At 41.7% G+C, this 23,029-nt stretch overlaps 1 protein-coding gene across 5 annotated transcripts in view; it reads right to left on the bottom strand.

Moving 5' to 3' along the window:
- The window catches only part of Fam13a (family with sequence similarity 13 member A), a 178,093-nt gene that overhangs the window by 143,187 nt on the left and 11,877 nt on the right, over positions 1–23,029 (bottom strand). For 3 of the 5 annotated variants that reach the window (XM_048333681.1, XM_048333680.1, XM_048333683.1), the window contains exons 2-3: positions 20,955–21,170; positions 9,690–9,867 (exon numbers count right to left, since the gene is read on the bottom strand). In XM_048333681.1, the coding sequence (XP_048189638.1) occupies positions 9,690–9,867; positions 20,955–21,170 (394 nt within the window). Of the gene's footprint in view, positions 1–9,689; positions 9,868–20,954; positions 21,171–23,029 lie in introns of those variants that run through there. The other 2 variants (XM_048333682.1, XM_048333684.1) reach the window with 2 other exon arrangements.

Genomic DNA, 23,029 nt, shown 5'->3' with positions numbered 1-23,029 from the left:
GTTCAAGTACCTCTTGCTTTTCTTAGTCATGGTCCTGAGCAGGGCGAGCTTCATTATAGTATGTTGTTGCGGGCATTCTATTTTATTACTAGCTTCTGTCACTAATCGCTCATTGATTGTAAGATTGATAAACTTGATCATAGTTGTGTGTGTATAGGAAAAAAATTTAATGTATGTAGGGTAGTTTGATGCTTTCAGTTGGTAAGCACTTTGCAAGGATCGAGGACAACAGTAGCAATCGGTTTGCTCACCGACCAGTTTGGGATGTAAGGGTCCCTCTTAGCAGAGGGTGCCTTTAAATGAGCCCATGGTTAAAAGATGTCTTTCAGATCAATGCTGTTTTATAAAGATACTTTAAAGTATCATCAATACTCACCAAGTAATCAAGTTGACCCTTTATACAGAGTTAAGTGGAGAAAGATTGCGTAGCAATCATATAAAATTGTAAATCTCATTGTTCTATGAGAAAAAAATGGATGCTTCACAGATAATCTGTGGAATCACATTTGCTACAGACATTTAATTTCTCATGTGATACAAGTTCCTATTCTTAGTTGAACTAAAGAATGGTAGATTTGAACTTACTATTAAGCTAACTTATATGACATTATAATACTTGGCCATTTTAAAGTAGAAAACTGGTAGTTTTGTATGGTTCAACCTCCATTCAACTCACTAAGGGACAATGAAAATATAGGAATATTTCTATACAATATTTTCTCTAAAAAAAATCAACAACTAATCATTCTCTTGCTTGGTCCTAAATTTCAGCAGTCACAGGCCAAAGCCAATTATATAAATTCCGTTCTGACTCTGTGATTCTAAAATATAACATTAGGCACTTCAGTTTTATAATCTATCAAGGCCGGTACCACAGCTATGCCTATAGATTCATTATGAAGTATAGATGAATGGAGTAGTTTGTGAACTCTGATGTCTTAGTAAACCCTTTTTTTTTTTTTTTTTGGCCAGTCCTGGGCCTTGGACTCAGGGCCTGAACACTGTCCCTGGCTTCTTCCCGCTCAAGGCTAGCACTCTGCCACTTGAGCCACAGCGCCGCTTCTGGCTGTTTTCTGCATATGTGGTGCTGGGGAATCGAACCTAGGGCCTCATGTATCCGAGGCAGGCACTCTTGCCACTAGGCTATATCCCCAGCCCTTAGTAAACCCTTTGTACAACTACTTTCACATAATTTTTTAAGTCCTGATTGCATTCAAGAATAATGGAACTTACAATCTGTAAGTAATATGGGAAGCACTTATAACTTAATGTTTTACCTTCTTTAAAAGCAGGATATTTTAAGTACATAAAATAAAACACAACGTTTTTGTGGTATGGGGAAGGTATGAATAATGTGGGCCTTGTGCCCCCATTCATTTTAATTATTATCAAAACAGGGTCTTGCATTCTCCCCGGGGCTGGTCTGAACCATGCATGATCCTCCTACCTATGCCCCCACCCCCACTAGCTGGGTTGACAGGTGTAGGACACCACTCCCAGCTCAGATTGGGATAGTGTCTTGCAAGCTTTGTGCCCAGGCTGTCCCCAAACCTCTCTACAATAACTGGGATTATGGATGTGAGTCCATCCGAGATCATTTAAAAATACAGATATGAGGTCAGACTTAAATGGAGTAAAACTTTAGTTATATCTAAGTAATAAGATTTGGGTACATTTTTCTTCTGTGCAGGAGACTCTTAGTATCTATGGTTAGAAGGCTCCAAGGAGCTCAGCATGAGGGAAACACTGCGCATGCTCAGGATGAAGCGCGCTCAGTACTGAGCCACTGTGACTCACCCACCCACCCACCCACCCACCCACCCTCACAACACATCCAGCTTCCACTGTAGACACATTACCTTTCCATGAAGCTAAAAACGTTCCCTTGATCACCTCAGTTACTCACAGATCACACGACGATTTAAACACAAATCGACAAGAACGAGCATTTGACAGGGTTTCTCTGGGCTAGCTACATCGTGTGCACGGAGGGACTGAGAACTGTTTCTGCAACTTCTTTGGATTTACTTAATTTATTTTTACTGCGCTGAATTAGAACCATGTGCTAGGCATCTGTGGTTTTTATTGTGACAACACACTTTTACGTGCTTCCTTTTTGTTTTTTTAAAAGTACGTGTTAAAGTGTAAAGGAAAACAAAAATATGTAAATAAAATAAACAGACCTAACGGAGGGATAAGTCATTTTATTAGATAAAAGAATTCAGATATTAAAGGTTTGTAATCTTAATGAAGGCTAGAATTTCTGCAAGACTAATAAAATCTAGAAAATGAGTTCTTCTGAAAGCTTGTATGCACATGAGGACTCTGAGCCGCGAAGAATAAAGATGAATATTTCCTGATGCCCTGCAGCAGAAAAAAATGTTTCTAAGCATAATGACAAAAGTGACATTTATGAATTAATGCTTAGATGTTGTATAATTAGGAAGCTAATAATCATTGGGCAAACTAAACCATGCATTCATTTCTTTTGGACTTCTCCAAAAGAAATCTCACTAGAATTCAGAATCTAAACACTTTAAAAATCCCAAGAAATATAAGTGAATATGTTTAATAACTTTTTAGATTTCCAAAACACAACCTCCCCAAAAGAATTTCTGCACCTGCTCAAGATTTTAAAATTAAACCTCATCAAAGAAGGTAGATAAGTGAATATCCCATATTCCCATATGAGATTAAGAAATTTTCAAAGCTTCTTCGTGCCCCCAAAGAAATAATACTAAGGTAAAACATACATTATAAGCAGACAGAAAAATGTCTAATCTTTATGAGATTGATAGTTGAATTGCAAAGGAACTCAGCACTCAGCAAAACAAAGAGAAAATGAGAAGGCATTTTACAAATGAAGAATTAGATGGGAAAACTTTGTAAACATGGCCAGCCACAAAAGGATGAAATGAGGAAAAGTTTCAGAGGAGGAGTTCTGTTTACGATATGGGCAAATAAATATGAAGAACAGCCACACCAGTGCTAGAAGTAGGGGTGAGGATGGAGATATAGAACACTGCCCCTTGCAGTGTTTCCCTCCCCACTTTTCTGGATTCCAGATCTGATGACATACATCTCCTCTCACCAAGTGAGTCTACTTCTAAGACGGAAGTCAAAGAAAATGATTGGTTCTGTGTGAAAAAATGTTCTCTCGAGAATAGTGGTGCGGTGCTGTGGATGATGATAAAGGAATGCAACGATTAAGAGCTTGGGCGTGAGGAGTCGAGCTGTCTGGATTCAGAATCCTGTCTCTATCCTCTTGCCAGACACATGACTTAGGCAAGTTCAACTTCTGGGGCGCAGAGCCCTCTCGTGCAGGGTGCAAGAAAATAATAGCACCTGCCTCCTCGTCGGGTCTGAAGGCTGAAGTATGCAAACATTTACAGAAATACTTAACAGACTGCCAGGAACTCAGTCACTCCTCAGTAACTCAGAAACAAATATCTATTGTTATTGCTGCCAAGAAATCATAAGATGATGTTTCTAGAATGGCTGAAAAAAATATTGATCAAGAGATTCTAATGCTGTATTGTTATTAAAATGATGGTGTACAGTTATATTTATAAGCATGGGAAAATTCCATGATATGTGATGCTAACTTTTTTTCTGATTATTCTGGGTGTACACGGCATGCTTCTGATGGCTTATATTTCTAATCTTAGCTACTGAGGATGCTAAAATGGAAGGATGGTGGTTCAAAGCTAGACCTGATAGGATATTCTGCAACCACTCTCCTTTCCAATTTACCAGCAAAAAGCCAGAATGGAGCTGTGGCTCAAGTTGCAGAGTGCCAGTCTTGAGTGAAAAAGCTAAGGGACAATGCTCAGGCCTTGAATTCAAGTGCAGTTACTGACACAAATTCACCAAACTATTATTGTTATAAAGCAGTCAAATAGGAGTATATATGCAAACGTGTAGAGAAAAGACGATGAAAGCAGGTACATCAAACATGAACAGTGACTTGAGTCTGGATAGAATTAAGGACAATTTTTATCTTTGTACCATGGGATCTTTTTGGTCTGAAAAACATTCTTTTTCTTTTTTAACCAGGAACATGTTATTTTATAGTAAAAAGATAGGTTTACATCGACTTCTTTTTTAGAGGGAGGGCACAAACAAACACCAATTTATCACAGTTCTGTAGGGAGGAGAGCGTGGCCATACCAAGTTATAGGCAATGAAGTTAACTGCTAGACAGAAACCGAAAACAAAAGCCACGTTCCCAATCACCCCCTCTTCAGGATTTCAAGACCCTTTTCTGGAGGGCGATAGTGCTTCTACTAACGAGTAAGTGGATATTTTTGAATTTTGTATGGAGATATGATAATAGGTTTAAAGATAGGAGACGAGAGCTTAGACTTTATTCAAATATTTTTCAGTTATTTATACTTCCAAATCCCAAATAACCAATCTCTGAAAGTAACACTTGGATGGCAAAACAAATAAAGCTGCTTAGCAGTATCCAGCAGCCATGATGATTATCTGGTTACACATCCTGTCTGTGTATGTAAACCTTGTCCAAATACCTAATTACACATAAGCAGATCATGCGACTGCTGGTTATGGGTTGGCGATTTGGTTTTACTAACATACGGTGTCGTTTCTCTTCTTTGAGGGCCAGAGGGGTTTTAAGCCATTTTGAGCCAGGTGTGGTGGCACATGTCTGAACTCCTACCACTTGGGAGGCTGAGGTAGGAGGATGGTGAGTTTGAGGCTGGTCTAAGCTATATGGCCCCAGACCTTGTCACAGAATGAAACAGAACAAAAAATAAATAAAAACAAGACAACCAAAAGTCCATGATATGTGATGCTAACTTTTGTCTGATTATTCTGGGTGTACACGGAATGCTTCTGATGGCTGATATTTCTAATCCTAGCTACTTGAGGATGCTCAAATGGAAGGATGGTGGTTCAAAGCTAGACCTGATAGGATATTCTGCGACAACTCTCCTTTCCAATTTACCAGCAAAAAGCCAGAATAGAGCTGACTTTTGGTCACTATGGAACATTTACCAGCTTTAACAGATGACTATGAGGGTGATTTTATTATGTACTATTTTAAGTAAAAATATTTCATCATTTTAGGCTTCCAGAATACTGGGAATATTACTGACTTGCACTGGATCACACGTCTCAAGGGCAGGATTCTTTTATTGATCTATAGGCAAAAGCTAAGACAAAAAATCAAAAACACCCAGAAAACAATGATATGGATCAGAGCTGGATGAAAAATGACTCATGGGGAAAATCTGCTTTACTTACTACTGATGAAGAGTACCTATGGTATTCAATTATGGAAACTAAGGGTACACAACAGTTTTCTTACAATGTGCCAAGCATATTAACAAACATAAAACAAACAAAACCAAAGCTGAAGGTCATTATGTGACCTTCTAATGATCTTCTACCCATCAATTAACAAGTCGGTTGGCAACTGCACTGGAATCAGCAGTAAACACAGCCAGCCACCTGCCTAGATGATTCATCATTTCTCGAGTGGGGGCAGCCAGCCCCCGATAGCAGCCACTGCTCCGGGTTGTGGCTAGTTCCAACACATGCTAAGGGTGCAGTAGGATGTGTGTTGGATACAAAGGTGAAGATGTCTCAGGTTTGGAAATTTTATTGGGCAACTAAACTTTGTAAGTAAATTTGTTCTGAATGTAAGGAGAAGTTGAAAGCTATCCGAACTGAGATAACAGAAAGTCACATATTTCATGTCATGTTTCTAAAGAGCCAGTGCATTAATTGTTATGATGGACAGTCTATAATACCCTGACCTTTTCCTTAATACTACTTGAAATGTCTGTGGTTAGATGCACATTTAGTTCAGCTGGGAACTGTCATGTATGCCTGTAATTCCAGCTTCCTAGGAAAATAAAACAACAACAAAAACTTTTCAACACTATTAATTTCCTCCTGTGTGCTGGGACTTTCTCTTCTGGAATCATTTATATTCCCAAGCAAAATCCATGAGTCTTGCTTTATAGGAAACATAAGAAAACCAAGCAATGCCAACGTAAGCATACTAAGTGTAAGGATAAGAACCAAATTAACTTCTTTTTAGATGCCATGCTATTTAAATTACCCACAATACAGTACCCACTTAAATAACTGTCAAAACCTTGAGAAGTCTGGTGCCAGTGGTTCTCACCTGTAATCCTAGCTACTCAGGAGGCTGAGATCTGAGGATCGCAGTTTGAAGCTAGCGCAGGCAGGAAAATCTATGAGACTCCTATCTCCAATTAACCACCAGAGGAGTTGTGGCTCAAGCAAGAGAGGGCTAGCATTGAGCAAAAATGCTCAGGGAAAACACACAGGCCCTGAGTTCAAGGCTCAGGATGGACACACACACACACACACACACACACACACACACACACACACACCTGGAGAAAGCAATTTCTGTTGAACTCCATGAAGAATAATGTCTTCAGAAAGGTTTTGACTCATCTTAGTAATTGAGAAAAAGGAATGGCCTTGGAGGGGGTAGGGATAGGGAGGAAATCATACATAACCTGTACAGGTGATAGTCCAGAAGTTCACCGAATTTCTTTTCATGGAAGAAATGTTATTACTCTGCCATACTATGATCTTAAACTTCTTTAGTGAAATCTGCAGAGTCCTTACTAAATTTCCTCTTCATGCCACAAGCATTCATTAACTACATTGCTCATGGTTAAAAAAAAACTGGTACATTGATATTGAAAGGAAAAGGAGAGTTGTAAATATATTATGGGAAAGACAGATAATGAAAAAGTAAATATTCAACAAGCAAAAGAACACCCAAGGCAAATGACAATTATATGGTAAGAAAGACCAATGGCCCCTTAAATGTAAGTAAGAATGCTGCACCTCATTCACACTAAGAAAGGAAAGTTAGACAGCTGCAAACTACACATGAACTGAAACCAATGAACTGAACTCTACAAAACTCACAAGAGAAACTTCCAGAACTTGAACTATAGACCAGCAGTCGTACATTAAGTGAGGCCAGTAAGGCCTTCTCTTGATGTCCTCAAAATTACCCAATGGTTTCATTGATGACACAACATTTTACTTATATCTTCACATAAAATATTCATTTTATCTAGGCAGTGGAGGAAAACGAATACATAATTATGCTTATATTTTTAAGAAGCAAGATTGTTTTTTTTTATTGCCAGAGATGGAGATGCAAATATAAAAATCAAAGCAGTTTGTGTCGTGTAAATCTTACAATGCTAAAATTAAAGTCAGAATATCAATATAAACCCATTATTTCTTTTATTTGGTCAGTCATTGAATAATTCATTTATTACTTCCTGGCACTAGAAGTCATTAGGGCCTAGAAACCCAGAGCTTGGTATCTAAATGTCATTCTACAAAAAAAAAAAAAAAAAAGAGAAAGGAAGAAAGAGAGAGAGAAAGAAAAAGAGAGAGACAGAGAGACAAAGAGAGAGGGAGAGGAAGAGAGAGAGAGAGGGAGGGAGAGAGAGAGAGAGAAGGCTTCCAGAAAAAATGGCTAATTCCATCCTGAGAAATCATTTTTAAGTCAGAAAGATAAGAAAGATTATTTTAGGTCAGTTCTAATGAACACAGAAGGCAGTCTTAACAGATCTTTCACAACCTGCCCAACTTGGGATAATACATTGAAATATAATGTTGCTTGTTTCCCACTGAGGACGGAAAGGTCTTCTTGATAAAAGAGTAGCTCTTAAAGGAAAAAAAAAAGTTTACTAGAATTAGAATATTGTAACCTGCTAAGAAAGAACTGATTCAAACTAAGATCAATAGATCACCAAACTATTAGTATGGGAAGTTTGGATGGGCACAATATTTATGCAAATAATCACCCATGAGATTACTTGAAAGGGGGATATAACTTACAGTGGAGGAATTTGAAAGTGGTGACTTGACTGACAGGATAGGTAGGCGTGGATGTGGGCGGGACAATGCAACATGTCCCTCGTGGGATGAACTGCAAAGCACTGCATATCACGAATGAAGCGTTTTCCCACCACATTTAACCTGATTCTAACCAAGCTGTCATATCTATCTTGCCTTTTAGGTTGCAGCAAATATCAAGTCGGGGTGGTGGGGTGGGGTGGGGTGGGGTGGGGGTGGCAATGTAAACATTCTATGATGAAGAACACAGACAAATCCAGAATGCACACTATGTCACAAAATGATGTCTGGTCTCTTCAACATCAGTGTGGGACTGTGGGGGGAAAAGTCAGTGTGGTTAAAGAAAAACAAACTGTGGGCTGGTGTACACATATGAGTATGGATGTGCACTTATGGGAAGGCTTTTTTAAAAAAAATTTTATTGACATACTAGGGTGACCTAGCAAACAAACAGAATGCATGAACCATTGGGCTCTATTTGGATAAAAGCTGCATTGGAAGATGCTCTTCTGACAAATGTACCTGAATACAATGTGGTCGACTGCTGTGTGGGAGAAGTACCCCTCCCACCCTACTTGCCAGGAAGTTGTCAATTAGTCCCTCCCATCCTAGGCTTAGGAAGCTGTCAATCAGCCTTTCCAGGAATATCTATCTACAAGGGTCCTTGCCTCATCAAAAACAAGAGCCAAGGAAGGAGCCACACTGTCCAAAAGGAAATGTACTCCTTACACAACTTACATAACTGTAATCTCTCTGTACTTCATCTTTTTAATAACAAGTTAAAAAAAAACACAAAACAACCCAACCCCAATCCCAAACCAAAAACAAAACAAGATGGACCCCACAGCAAAAACCAAAACAACAAAAAACTCCACCCAAAACTTGCAAAGCTATAGTAACCAAAACAGAGAGTACTGGGATAAATACAGACATATAGACCAATGGAACAGAAAAGAGAATCCAGAAATAAATCTACTTACTTCCAGAAAACTGATTTTCAACCAACACAGTAAGGATGTACATTGGATAAAAATCTCTGATGCATAGTGGTGGGAAAATTTGATAGTCATAGGCAAAGACAGTAATCAGGCCTCTAGCTGGGGAAATACAGAAATCAATTCAACATGGAGCTAACACTGGCCTCTAAGACCTGAAACTTAAAAAATAAAAGCAAACCTACTAAAAGAAAAGTCAGAAAAATATGACTGCCTGCAACTTAAAAACCTGTGCACAGCAAAGGAAACAGAGCAGAGACAACCTGAAAATAGGGGGAAATATTGTCCATTCAGAAACAAGTTACGACCCGGAATACCTTAAGGAATTCAAAGAGCTGGGAAAAAAATTCAGCTGAAAACTCAGTGAGTGACCTAAATAGATATTCATTAAAAAAAAGTAAACAAGGCAAACAAGTACTTGAGGAAAATGTTCAAAATCACTAATCACCAATGCAAATGAAAATCTCAAATATATCATTTCATCCCAATTCAATGAAATAGTATCAAAAAGACAAAATAAATAATAAAGGCTGGCAGACCTGTGAGGGAAGAATCCCTCCTCCCCTGATGGTGGGAGTGTTCCAGACGTTATAGAAAGAGGATGGAGATAGGGTAAGATAGGGTAAGAACTCTCACACTATCTAGCAATCCCTCTTCTAGAACTACATCCAGGACCAGAACCAAAATGGAACTCTCCCAACACAGACTGGGTGATTTCTCAAAGGGAGCTAGGTTTCTGCATCCCCGGTCATTTCCAACAGCAGGCAGGATATTGTTCTTAACAGCAAAATCCCACTAACTTACTAAAAGAAATTTGGCCCAAATACAGTGGCGAGGTTGTGAATGTCCATTCGATTGTGCACGTGGTTGGCTGCGACTTGCGTCAGGAACCCGCAAAGGTACTTCAGCAGGCTGTAGTGGCTGGCCGGCAGCTCTTTCAATAGGTCTCGTAAGCTAGTCTCCTGTACACCATTGCTGCGATCTGGAAGAAAAAAAAATGATCTAAAAATGTTCCCAGGCATATTCCCCAGACAACAATGAAAGCACACGTGGAGGAAAAAAAAATGCAAATCTCTCATTCAGAAAAACAAAATTCCTTTAGAGAGTCAGGAAGGTCTTAAAATATTTCATTATTTTTCTAATGAAGAATGACTGATTCAAGGAATCCCAAAATTTCCTTGATTTTTATTTCCGTACATAAAATAGGCTGGCATTTCATTTTTTTTGTGTGTGTTCTTTCACCAAGTTAAAATAACAGTTACACTTTTTTTTTTTGGCCAGTCCTGGGCCTTGTACTCAGGGCCTGAGCACTGTCCCTGGCTTCTTCCCGCTCAAGGCTAGCACTCCGCCACCTGAGCCACAGCGCCGCTTCTGGCCATTTTTTGTATATGTGGTGCTGGGGAATCGAACCTAGGGCCTACGTGTATCCGAGGCAGGCACTCTTGCCACTAGGCTATATCCCCAGCCCTAACAGTTACACTTTTAATCTTCCATTTGATGCCTGTCTTTGAGTTTGCAGAAAACCCCACAATTTCTATTTTGAATAAAACTTGAGACAAAAAAAATAACACCTGATTCCCAGAGCAGTTAGTGTACTAGGCCCAGAGAAAACGAAAGGAAACAATTTCTTTAGAACCTCAGAATTTCAACCAAGATTCTCTCCTTGGTCCAACTCTACTCAGTCTCCTCTGAGCTCTTTTTCCAGAAAGTATGTCCTTAGACATGTTTTCAAACACTTGATTTTAGCAGCATCCTGCTAAATGAGGTGAGCCAGCGTTCCCCACCTTCAACAGCTGAGCCTTCTCGTTCTGACCAAGTCACGCCTTGCCTTCCATCCTTAGATGATGTCTGGTCCTGGCGGCCTGCCCTCAGCAAGACCCAACTAGGTAGGCTTAGCTCCAATCCCTTCTTAGTGCTCTTGCTTTCCTCTTCATAATTTCCTATCCACTCGCTGCCCGCCACCCCAACTCTTTGCTATAAAATTCTTACTTTTCATTGTCTTATTTCAAATAGACCCCTTCTGCAAAATCCCAATGTAGTAGTGGACTACCTACCAGTTATAAGAATCCCTCCCTACAACTCTTTAATACCAGAATGACCAACTCTTCAATTATCCTGAATAAGTCACTCATATGAGTCATAGCTGTGTGTGTGTGTGTGTGTGCGTGTGTACGTGTGTATGCATGCGTGTGTGTGGGATAGTCCTTGAATTCAGAGCCTGTGTACTGTCCCTGATCTTCTTTGCTCAAGGCTTACACTTGAGCCACAGCTCCACTTCCTGCTTTTTTAGTAGCTAATTGGAGATAAGAGTCTTATGGGCTTTCCTGCCTGGGTTGGCTTTGAACCATAATCCTCAGATGTCAGCTTCCTGAGTAGCTAGGATTACAGGCTGGAGCCACTAGCGTCAGCTTACAAAGTCACCTTTATTGAGTCTTTATTTTCCATGATTTCAGGCATTTACTGCCAACTGTACTCTGAAAAATGTACATGAAAAATCTCAGAACTAAACAATTCATACATTTTAAATAACTTCAATTAATATTATATTGATGTCATTATTCGGTTTGTGTCTTAAGTGTTGTCAATTGCTTACCTCTGCCTTTGAAAAAGGTAATGTTCAAAAGCACCAGATCAGGGCTGGGGATATGGCCTAGTGGCAAGAGTCCTTGCCTTGTATACATGAAGCCCTGGGTTCGATTCCCCAGCACCACATATATAGAAAACGGCCAGAAGTGGCGCTGTGGCTCAAGTGGCAGAGTGCTAGCCTTGAGCAAGAAGAAGCCAGGGACAGTGCTCAGGCCCTGAGTCCAAGGCCCAGGACTGGCAAAAAAAAAAAAAAAGCACCAGATCAAATAAAAAAAATGTTCACAATAGTTATGAATTTATGCACTGTCTTTGAAAAAGAACTTAGGACATTCATTGTTTATTTCTAGTCTTTCATGTATGAAAAATACTTTTTCCCCCCCAAGAAATCAAACTGACAATTATGGGGAAGAAGACAGATAAGAACAGAAGATCATGAAGCCTTCGAGGCATGACTAGAAGACAGACAAAGGTCACACCTGTAATCTCAGCATGCAGTAAGTAGGCCGAGACCGGAGCATGGTGAGGTAGAGCCTACATAGTGAGATCCTGTCTCCAAGAAACCAAGCCCAAACAACAATCCAGCATCTCCGGAAGAATTACCACACACCCTCCTCTTTCTCCCCCAAAGCATTTCCATTTGTTGTAACAGAAGACAAACTGCGGGGCAAGGATGTGTGCTTGGTGGCTTTGACGTAAATACATGCGCGCTGAACCGTAAATATTTATAATACACACCTCCTGGAATCTATGTTTAGATGATTTGACAGTTAAAAGACTTTGATTATCACCACCTTTCTTTTCCCCCTCATTTAGTGCTGATGAATTATGTACTAACTTACTATGACTCCAGAATGTGTTCTGTTTCTAGAAAGATGTGATAAATATCAGAATCACTGTCAGCCTGCAGGACAAGACCTCCCAAATGTGAGATTCATTGTTACTCAATACTTTATGGACAGAAGACTGAATGGGGGCAATGCCCCTTTAACAAGATGGCTTCTCTTGCTTGCGATCCTGGGTACCATTAACTGTAAGTATAAAAAAATGTTTGTTTTGTATATGGAAAATAGGGCTAGGAATATGGCCTAGTGGCAAGAGTGCTTTCCTCCTATATGGAAAACACAGGTAGGAAATTATTTCCCCATCCTCCTGCAAGTACGGAGTGACTACACTATGCCATATACACTATCCTGCTATGTGAAACACATCAGTAAGTAAAATAAACAGAAATCCCTCTCCTCACCGTGTGTTTATTCTAGCTGAGGAGAGATGAAACAGTCAATGTGAAGTGTGATAAAGGGTTGGTAGAACTGAGAGCCCCGGGCTGGGTGAGGATGGATGACTCGAGTTAGAAATCAGACTGAGGAAGTGTGATGGAGAGAGGGTATTGGATGTCTGTTGGTAAAGTTCCAAACAGCTCTCAGAGTTGGAAGTTGAGTTTCAATCATCTCTTAAACCTTCTCAATTCCTATTCTACAAAACGTGATGGACAAATCATTTTACAATGGAGAGAGGACACGTGTGTGAACAAGTCATAAGAGTCAATGGACACATATAAAACTGGACGCGGTAATGGGATGGGTGGAGCGGGGAGGGAGGGAGGAGAACCACGGAAGGAGTGACGAATCCAGATGTGCTCTACTCACCAAACTGACCTGTTGTATGGAAACTCCTTTGGACAACTACTTCAAGATAATAAAAAAAAGTGAATTGTTTAACTGGAATGATACACAATTTTAAGGCACCGGAAGATGAACTAGCATAGACAAAGTGACACTGCCATTTATCCCTCGCATCTATTCTATATGAATGTGGAATGATTAGTCCATTTATAGTTATCTGTGCGTTGGAATACTATATGGGAAATAGATTATACTTGGTTTTTCAATAATAAGAAACAATTCATTTGAAGCTGGGCTTGTGGATCCCTTCTCTCGTCTTGGATAGTCAGGAAGCTGAGGCAGGAGAATCCTTTGAACCTGTGGGGTCCAAGGCCACCCTGAGCAATATAATCTAGCAAGACTCAGACTCCAAAATAATTTTTTTAAAAGACAAGAAAAAGAGCTTAGTTTGTGGTCAGAAATTCATGGAATTCCAAAGAAGGGGCCCTTAATAACAGACACATGAACATATTCTGATATTACAAACTTTCTGTTCTCCTTAACATTAAAAATAAAAATTATAATAGTATATGGAATAAAAATGGAATAAAAATTAGAATAGTATAATTTGTGAGTTCAAAAGTTTGTGAGAAAACGTTGCAGCTGGAGATCACCATTCTCATTTTGTGTAACATCTATTCTCCTCCCTGTCCCTTGCGTCCCAGGATAAGAATTACCTTTATTTGTCAACAATCCCCCTTCAAATTCTTAAATGTTCCTGGAAGCTTTCATTTGTTGCTGCCTGACTTTGAGCCATTCCTCAATTTAAGATGCAAAAATCTACCCACCTTGCTAGGTGAGTAGTTACATACTACACGGAGAAATCTACAGCCCTTGAACACCCTGCATTCCCTGAAGAATCTACTCAGCATGGGAAGACCATAAACGCGTGTGCTCCAGGCTAAGTAGCAAACTGAGCCATGCCACAAGCATTTGCTCTCATTAAAGAGAGATTACGATCATAATCAGCCAAGCTGCATTTATATCTGGGCACGCAGCACGAGACAGAACCTGGACCTAACCCTGACCTTTGTCTAGTGTTTCTCACGTGCCTTCGCTTGTCAAGGACTGTGAAGTGGTACTTAGAATCCTAGCCTTGGGAGAAAAAAAATAAAGGTACAAATAGAGGGATACAATCTCTACTATGATACTTTTTACAGCAAAGAGTTCAGCCACTGAAACAGAGGGTTTATCCCCACACTACTGTATTTATCCAAGTAGTTTTTCATTGCTTCATTCTGGTTTATAAAAACCTGCTAATCTACTAGCTAGCATGCCCAAACTACCACAGGCTTAGAGGATGAGAGGTCAGGCCTGAGCCTTTAGAAGGCCCACCCCTATGCACAACACAAACGGTCTAGAACCCAAATGGGTCAGGAATAGATTTGCCCCAGAGAAAAGCCCAGGCTGACTGGGAACTTGACTCCTGAAGTACAGGAAGCAGCTGAGACCACTCACTTCTTGCCTGCAAAGCAATGAGCTAGTACATTTACACTGTTTTAAGTCACCAAGTTTGATGGCAGCAGCAGAAATCCAGCAGATCCCCAGTTGCAGACAAGTTGATTGAAACGGCAGCACTCAGCCGCCATGCTCACCAGCTACACAACTGGGCTACCATTTGCTCTGAGCAGTCTGTGCCCGGGCTCCGTTCATACTTACTGTAATCAGCTGCTATAATCATTAGTATGGCAGGGTCCTTAGCAGAGGGTCTCCCGTGTGTAAGCATGTAACAAATGTTTCCTGAATGAACCAATAAGCAAACCAAATCTAATGGGAATCTTAATTCATTGATGATAAGCTATAGCTTTTATAGGTTGTGTGGGGGGTAACTTGAGGTGATACATTTTCATAAATGTCTACAAGGATGTCTGGGCCCAGGATGTTTTATAACTACCTAAGAATGAACACAGAGTGAATGGTATTTCTTTGTGGAGGTGCCTTTGCTGAAGAATGAGCTGGGGGCAATCTGAGGTTTCCTCTCTGTGTTTTACCCTCCAGAGGTGAACTCACTTCTCTCAAAGGCTGGGAAGCTGGTGGAGAAAACCCAAATACAACTTAAGATGCAGGGAATCCATGCTGTCCTACACAGAAGAAGGGACATTCTTTTGCAACCCAGTCTGTGACGAGGTTCATGAAGGCCTCACGTGGATCTCTCAAAGGGCAAGAGGCTAAAGTATCTAATAAAAATGATTCCATTACAGCCTACTCTTAAACATGGTTGATGAAACTATCTTAATCATTCTGATTTGCTTCTGCATGGTGCCAGGCTGGGTTTTTATTTATCTAGTTTGTAGTGCTGAGGCTAAGACCCAGGACCTTGTACTTGGCCTCTATCACTTCAACACAGAGGTTATTTGCTGTCAAATCACCTGCTATTTGTTTATACTGGAGTTCTTGCTCCCAGAAAGAACTTCCATGTCTGTAAGAACCAAGGTCTCCAAAAAGAATTGAGACATATCCAGGCCCTGGTGCTCACACCTGCCATCTTAGCTACTCAGTTGTATATTGTTTAAACAATTCATTCTTTGGCTACTTTGTCTTCTCTTTCAGCCTAACTCATATAGGTTGCCCCTTCCCACAAAAGCTTTAGGGAAAAATAAAGAATTTACTTAAGACCTTACCCTGTTGACAACAATTCATTCCTAATCTCCAATAGACATGAACTTTTTGTTTTGGAGTGACTGGGTCTCCATTTTTAATGTAATTTAATGTCTACCTTCAAACCCATACTCTTCTCACTATTACAAAATTCTAAACTTATACCCAGAGGATGGCAAGGATATGGGGAAATCAAAGCCTTCCTTCAGCCGGGTGTCATCGCTCATGCCTGTAATTCTAGTGACTCAGGAGGGTGAGATCTGGGAATCACAGTTCAAAGCCAGTTGGGGTAGGGAAAGTCCATGAGACTCTTAGTTCCAATTAACCACCTTACGACTCTTATTTTCAATTAATAACCCAAAATCTGGAAGTGAAGCTGTAGCTCAAGTGGTAGAGCGATGGCCTTGATAGAAAAAGCTAAGGGACAGAGCCTAGGCCCTGAGTTCAAGTCTCAGTACTGGTACAAATCAACAACAGCAGACCTTTCAGTTGTTACTGAAGAGAATGTCAAGTAATACAGACTCTGAGTAAAGAGCTTCTAAAGATATTGTGTCCAAGTTACCACATGGTAAAACTATACTCCTAAGTACCTCTCAAATGTATATCCATATAAAAACTTGAACAAAAATGTTCATGACCACATGTTAACAGTAGTAACAGAAACAGGTTGGGGTGGTAGCAAATGCTTGTAATCCAAGCTGCTCAGGAGGCAGAGACCAAGAAGATCCTGGTTTGAGATGAGCCTGGGCAAGATGTTAGCAAGACTTTCTCTCAACCAGCATGCTGGCTGTGGTAATATGCACATATAATCCAGGCAACACTACTGAGGCACAGTTAAGAGGGATTTACCCTGAGATTGGTCCCAGACAAAAAGTATGGCGTACAATCTGAAAAAAAAAAAAAAAGAGAGAGAAAAACAACCTGAAAAGCAACAATGGGTTGGGTTGTTGCTCAAGCAATAGACCATCTGCCTGGCAAGCATACGGCTTTCAGTTCAAACTCTACTACTGCCCTAGAATAGTACAAACACCCCAAATATCTGTGGGCAGATTCATGGATGCATAAAAAATTTTATACTCATACAATAGAATATTAAGCAGTCATAAAAAGGAGTGAGTTTCCACATAGGGCTCAATCGTGAAGTATCATCACACAAGGTCAAGAAAATGAGTCATGAAAGATCACCCCTAATGCCATAGTGCAAGGTTGAAATGTCCATGGGTACAGCAAATGACCATGAAGTGTCTCCGTGTCTTCTCTGAGCTGGGCGGGGTGAGGGCAGGAAGGAGCAGGGATACTAATGGGCAGAGTAGTCTTTTTGAGGTTGTATAAGTGTTCTAAAATTAGATAGTGATGATGGGTACACGCTGTAAAAATACCAGCAACCACTGAATCGTACACTTTAGGAGGGCTGATTTTATGTTGGGTGATCTCTATCTTAATAAAGCTGTCAAACAGAAGTTCTTTGGGCTTGAAAAATGAAGGCTGGGAAAAAGCAAGTCAGATGAGACTTTAAAGCCAGGCGCTGGGGGCTCACACCTGTAATTCTAGCTACTCAGAAGGCTTAAATCCGAAGATTAAGGTTCAAAGCCAGGCCAGGCAGACAAATCTGACAGACCTTTATCACCAATTGCTCAGCAAACAGCCAGAACCAGAGGCATGGCTCAAGTGATAGAGCACCAGCCATGAGTGAAAAAGCCAAATGAGAGAGAGAAGCCCTTAAGTTCAAGCCCTAGTATTGGCGTGTATGCGCACACACATAAAATCATGCACTTGCTCACATTCCTCAAGACCAGCTGTCCTTCTGTGGAATAATCTCACTCGCATAGCTTTTCTTTGCAAGCCTGAGTAGCCTTACTCCCTACTGAATACTATCTCACAGTCAAAGGCTGCCACCATTACCGGGAAAGTCAAGCTGGCAATGCCCACTCAGCTAAGAACATATCCTGCTTATCAAGGCCTATAACAGGAGTCAGCTCTCATCAATACAATGTTTTTTTTCCTGTCACATGAGTTTGGTGGAAGCCGGCCAACTGGCATGTGGCCAGCGTGTGTGTTGGCCATACAGAAAGCTGGCTTCCCCCGCATTGCAGTATTTCCAACCCATGCCACCTAAGAACACCTGTGCCCAAGCCAGCCTTTCCATTCTGTTCCGGGATTAGGTCTTTGCTTAGGAAAAAATTAATTATTTACCTATTGGTCTTGACAGAAAACCTAAAAGACACACACTGGAAATAGGGAAGGGTAGCACTTGGAGTTTGATAATGACTCTTTTATAGGAAGAGAATTTTTTGAGAGCTGAGCAATTTTAAAAGGTGAGCAATACAAGACTCTAGGAACTCACACACAATGGGACCAGAGGAGTGTACTCTTAGGGGAGGAGTCCAAACCTGCAATGCCTACCTACCTCTGATCATATAAAATACTATTTATTGAAATGAACGCCAGGAAAGGGAAACAACAGGGTTTTTTGTTGTTGTTGTTGTTGTTGCTGTTTTGTTTTCTTTCCTTTTTGTCTTTGTTCATTTATCTGTTAAATGGAGGGACACAGGGTGAACAAATGCAGTAGTGGTACTCACTAGACACGATGTGGAAAATGAACCAGACAACGTGTTGGTGGGGTTAAGAGGGGAAAACTAGGAGAGAACAAGGGAAGGGGCAACACTGACCAAAAAGAGATGTACTCTTTACATGACTTATGTACCTGTAACCCCTCTGAACATCTCCTAGATAATAACAATAAAACCATTCATCCCCTGCATCTCAGGTGGAAGGAATGCGTGGAATGGAATGTGCCACTTGCTTCTGGTGTGGCTCTCAGTCCTGAGAGGGTGGTAAGCACCCAGTGACACTTGCATAGGGCTCAAACTCTGCAAGGTCCACCATGAACAGTCAAGCCATAGACTCTCTGCCTGGCAAGTGTACGTAGCCTCAGGAGAGCTGGGAGAACAGCCAGCCATAGCTCCAGGCTGCTCTTGCTGGGATTCTGGAGCAAGAATGAAAAACAGAATGCAAGTCTCAGGCACAACCAGATTATTAAAGTTGATTCTTCCTTAATTAGCCATTCTAATGATTCAAACGGACTTATGACTAGGGTGGCTTTTCTTGATAATTTAGTTGTTGTCTAAATTATTGAACATTCATCAACTAAACACCACAGGCATTCAGTTCTCAGACCTTCTATTTGCACAGCTGCTACTATAAAAATTGGTATCATGTACAATCAGGTGTGAGGAGTTCAAAAGGCCAGGGAGAATGGCCACTTAAAGAGATGGAAAGCACTGTGGGCTTCTAGGCTAAGCTCTAATTTGTTTGGGTAAAGGGTAGGCATCTTAGTCAGCTACAGAAGGTTCCTAGAAAGTTGAAGACATCTCTACCTTTCAGGACAAAAGAGCAGGTCTGACAAGCTGGGTTACTTTCAACTTCTGCCACTTCTATCAGTGGCTCCACCTAGGTACAGACAGAAAACATCTGCATGGCCTCCAGTAATGTCAAAGCACAAAATTTGCAGGAGGTTCTCCCCACTGCTTCTAAAGCTTTTCCTGAAAACTCCTTTTCCAACTTATTGGTACCTCCTCACAATGTGCCACATCTCTGCCCCTAGGGGACTTCCTGGTTGTGTGAGCTTCGCCAAAAGTAGAGATGCCACATCGGTCCTTTTGGTGTAAGTCACCAAAATGCAAACACCTCGGGCTTATCTTTGAGTCCTTTCTTTCCCGCCATGTCTAACTCAGCCATGTCCTCCTCATGTTCTTTCTCCTATCTCTGGAGGCCTTCCTTTTAAACTCCATTACTCCCTTTTGTGTGGAATGATGAGAACATTTTGGAAACAGACAGTGGCTATGATTGTTCCATGCTGAATTGTACACTTAAGCATGGTTCCAATGGTAAGTTTTGCTACAATAAGAAAAAGCTCCCGCTGGTAACCATTTGTGTGATACAAGTTCTCTTAGGACCATGGCCTAGACGTCTGCTGGACTTTGAGATGACCTCCCAGGATCCAGAATCTGATCACCGCACTGTTTTACACAGCAAGGCCTATAATCTTCCATTACGAGACTTCTTTCTTCAACAAATTACCATTTGTAGACACAGCCTAGTTCCTTAACTGAAAAAGTGAAGTTTATCCATTGCTGTGACACAATGCCCAGCAGATGAGATCTGAGGATTGATTCTGGCTCATGGTTTAGAGGTTCTAGCACACCATCTTTGCCTTTGTTCATTTTGAGCCTACAGTGAGGGAGAACATCATGGCGACAGGAGCTTTTGGGGGAGGCTGATGACATCATGGTGGACAGGAAGTAGAGAAATTCAGGGCCAGGTGTGACCTACAAAGACACGTCTGCAGTGACTACCTCTGAAAGTTTCCAGAACCTTCCAAAACAGTGCTACCCTCTATGGACCAAGCCTTTCTAGACACATAAGCCTATAAAAGCCATTTCCTATTTAAAACAAAACTCACAATATGTTAGACCCATCACCACCTAATATCGACCACATTTAAACTTTATCTTTTGCTAAGCTGGCTAAGCTGCTATCCCTTATGGATGTTAGCCAGTCAGTTTGGGTTTGGCTTTTTAGTATTGGAAAAGTGTTGTGTATATTCGAGTGTTAAGCCTTTTGTTCATTTTTATTTTGGGGGTGCTAGGAAGGAAGCCAGGGCTTGTGCAGGGCCCCGCCCCCCCCCACCCCCAGTGCATGTCCAGTCTCACAGGTGGCTGAGTAGCTGCCATCCCATCCGTGTGAACAGGACTGAAGCCAGTCCTGTGATATTATATCATCAGTGTATCGACCTGCCTATGGCCTTGGAAACTCTATTCGGTCATGAGGATTTCATAATCCGTTTGGGATTATTTTAGGTAGGAGAGGAGGGTTGGTGGGAAATGGCAGGTAGTTATTGCGGAAACTACAAGCCCCTGAAGGTTTATTTACTGTGTGTGTGTGTGTGTGTGTGTGTGTGTGTGTGTGTGTACTAGGCCTTGAACTCAGGGCTTGGATACTGTCCCAGAGATTTTTTTTTTTAGTGCTCTACCCCTTGAACCACAGCCCTACTTCCAGCTTTTTGGTAGTTAACTGGAGATAAGAATCTCAAGGAGTTTTTCTACCCTGGCTGACTTGGAACCACGGTCCTAAGATCTCCATTCTTAAGCATGAGTCTCTGGTGGCCGGCTCCTTTCGCGCCGTGTGCGGCACAGCTTTGGGCCCAGGTGTTGGTGGCACTCACCTCGCAGGATCTGGAGGAGGCGGGGCTGCAGCGAGGCGGGGATCACGGGCTCGGGCAGCAGGCGCAGGAAGAGCTTCAGCAGGCTGGTGGCCACGCGCACCTGCTCCTCGCCCTGAGCCCCCAGCGGCAGGGGCGCCCCCCTCTCCATCTGCACCCGCAGGCGCTCCACCGCCTTCGCGTTCCCGTTCACCCTGAACAGACCTTCCTGCGTGAGCCCTGAAAACACCAAGGGGGGACACCGAAAATAAACAGCTCGCCCCCAAAGCCACGATCACCTTAGACAGACGACAGAAAGGCATCCGTGTCAGCCCGGGAGTGTGAGAATATGATTGCGGGGAGATGTTGGTGTTTTACCAAAAAACAAGTTTTCTGATAAGAATTCTAAGTGTTGGCTGGGCGCTGGTGGGTGGGTCGCACCAGGAATACTAGCTACTCAACAGGCTGAAACCTGAGGATGGAGGTTCCACGCTGGCCTGGGCAGCCAAGTCCTCAAGACTCTTATCTCTAATGAACGAGCAAAATGTTGGAAGTGAAGTAGTGGCTCACGGGGCGGAGCACCAGCCTTAAGTGAACAAGCTAAACAAGAATGAGTTCAAGCCCCAGTACCAGCACACACACACACACACACACACACACACACACACACACACACACCCCTCTACATCTACTAAACATTAGCTAAAGAGAACATACATGAACATTAGAAAAACAACTAAAATAAGGCTATGCCGTACTCAGAGACACATCGTGTTCTTCAAAGAAATCTCCCTTGTGTGATCTGACATGGCACTCACTTTCCAGTAAGGAACTCATTTTTAAAGTGATGTGGAAGAAACTTCTGAACTCTCCCTGCGGATATTACCAGTTGGGATGCAAGGGCCCCAGCTCTAGGAGTCTCTCAACACTGAGCTCAGCCAGCGGTCCAATACACCAACTAGATAGAGAGATGAGACCCCAAAAAGTTGGTCCCTAGACACTGTGATACGAAGAGAGGGGAGGGGATGGAAAGAAGCTAAATGATGGCCACCAAAGGAGACAGGAGGGGTTATTTCTAGCTTGCCCATAAGCACAGTAGGGCAGTTGTTGCTTAAAGAAGTTGGAGATTTTTATTTCACAGTGCTAGAGACCAAAGAAAGGGCCTTACACTTGCTAGGAAAGCACTCTACAGAAACCAGAACAACCGCTGATGGATTTGGAAATGACTGGAAAAGAATATAAAATTCCCAATACAAAGATTAATGTTTGAAGAGACCAATTTAATTATTATGCGCTGTACATTATGTATCAACACCATAAACTATCCCATGAAAATGTACAAATAGTGTGTCTCAATTAAAGAAATACATGTATTTCGCGAGGGTGGTGTACATCTGGACTTCCAGCTTCTCAGAAAAGAAGATGGAATGTCATTTGAATTCAGGAGTTCGAGACAAGCCTGACCACAAAGCAGGACTGTCTCTTACTGTATATCTCGCCCCCTCCCTGAGCCCTCTCTCCAGGGTGGGTAGGGCAGATGGCTTCTTCTCCCTGATGCCTGCACCTCTTGGTACCACACACACCCCTCCACTGGAACGAGAGTTGTGCCAAGTGTCTGGCTTCTAATAGAATACAGCCAGTGTGATTTGATGTCACACCTGAGATTTGATTAGAAACGACTCTAGCAATCCCACTTGCTTGCAGTCTTGACTCCCAACTCCCACTTGTGGTGAAGCAGCTGCTATTTATTTCATCTATGGAAGGAACTATGGGCAAGTAACTATCAGTGGTCTCTGGCCAACAATCAATACCTGAGACCCTCGCGCTAACAGCCCATGACATGGTGAATGGGCCTGGAGAAGACAACTGGGTGGGCTTCCTGTCACTCACTATCAAAGTCTTGGGAGGGACTTGGGGGGCCCAGCTAAGCTCTGTCCATATTCTTGATCCACAGAAGTTTTGAGATAGCATGTTATTGCTTTAGTCCACATGTGAGGTCATTTGTTAGGCAGCGAGTGATAATTAATATGATCACCCCATTGTCAGGTGCTACTGGAAGCCTTTGGATTAGCCTTTCAAAGCCTTCCTGGACTGTTTAC

Source organism: Perognathus longimembris, chromosome 24 (genome assembly GCF_023159225.1).
Source record: "Perognathus longimembris pacificus isolate PPM17 chromosome 24, ASM2315922v1, whole genome shotgun sequence".
Classification (NCBI taxonomy): Eukaryota; Metazoa; Chordata; class Mammalia; order Rodentia; family Heteromyidae; genus Perognathus; species Perognathus longimembris.
The sequence above is the reverse complement of the archived record's forward strand: the minus strand, read 5'-3'. Positions and strand labels throughout refer to the sequence as shown.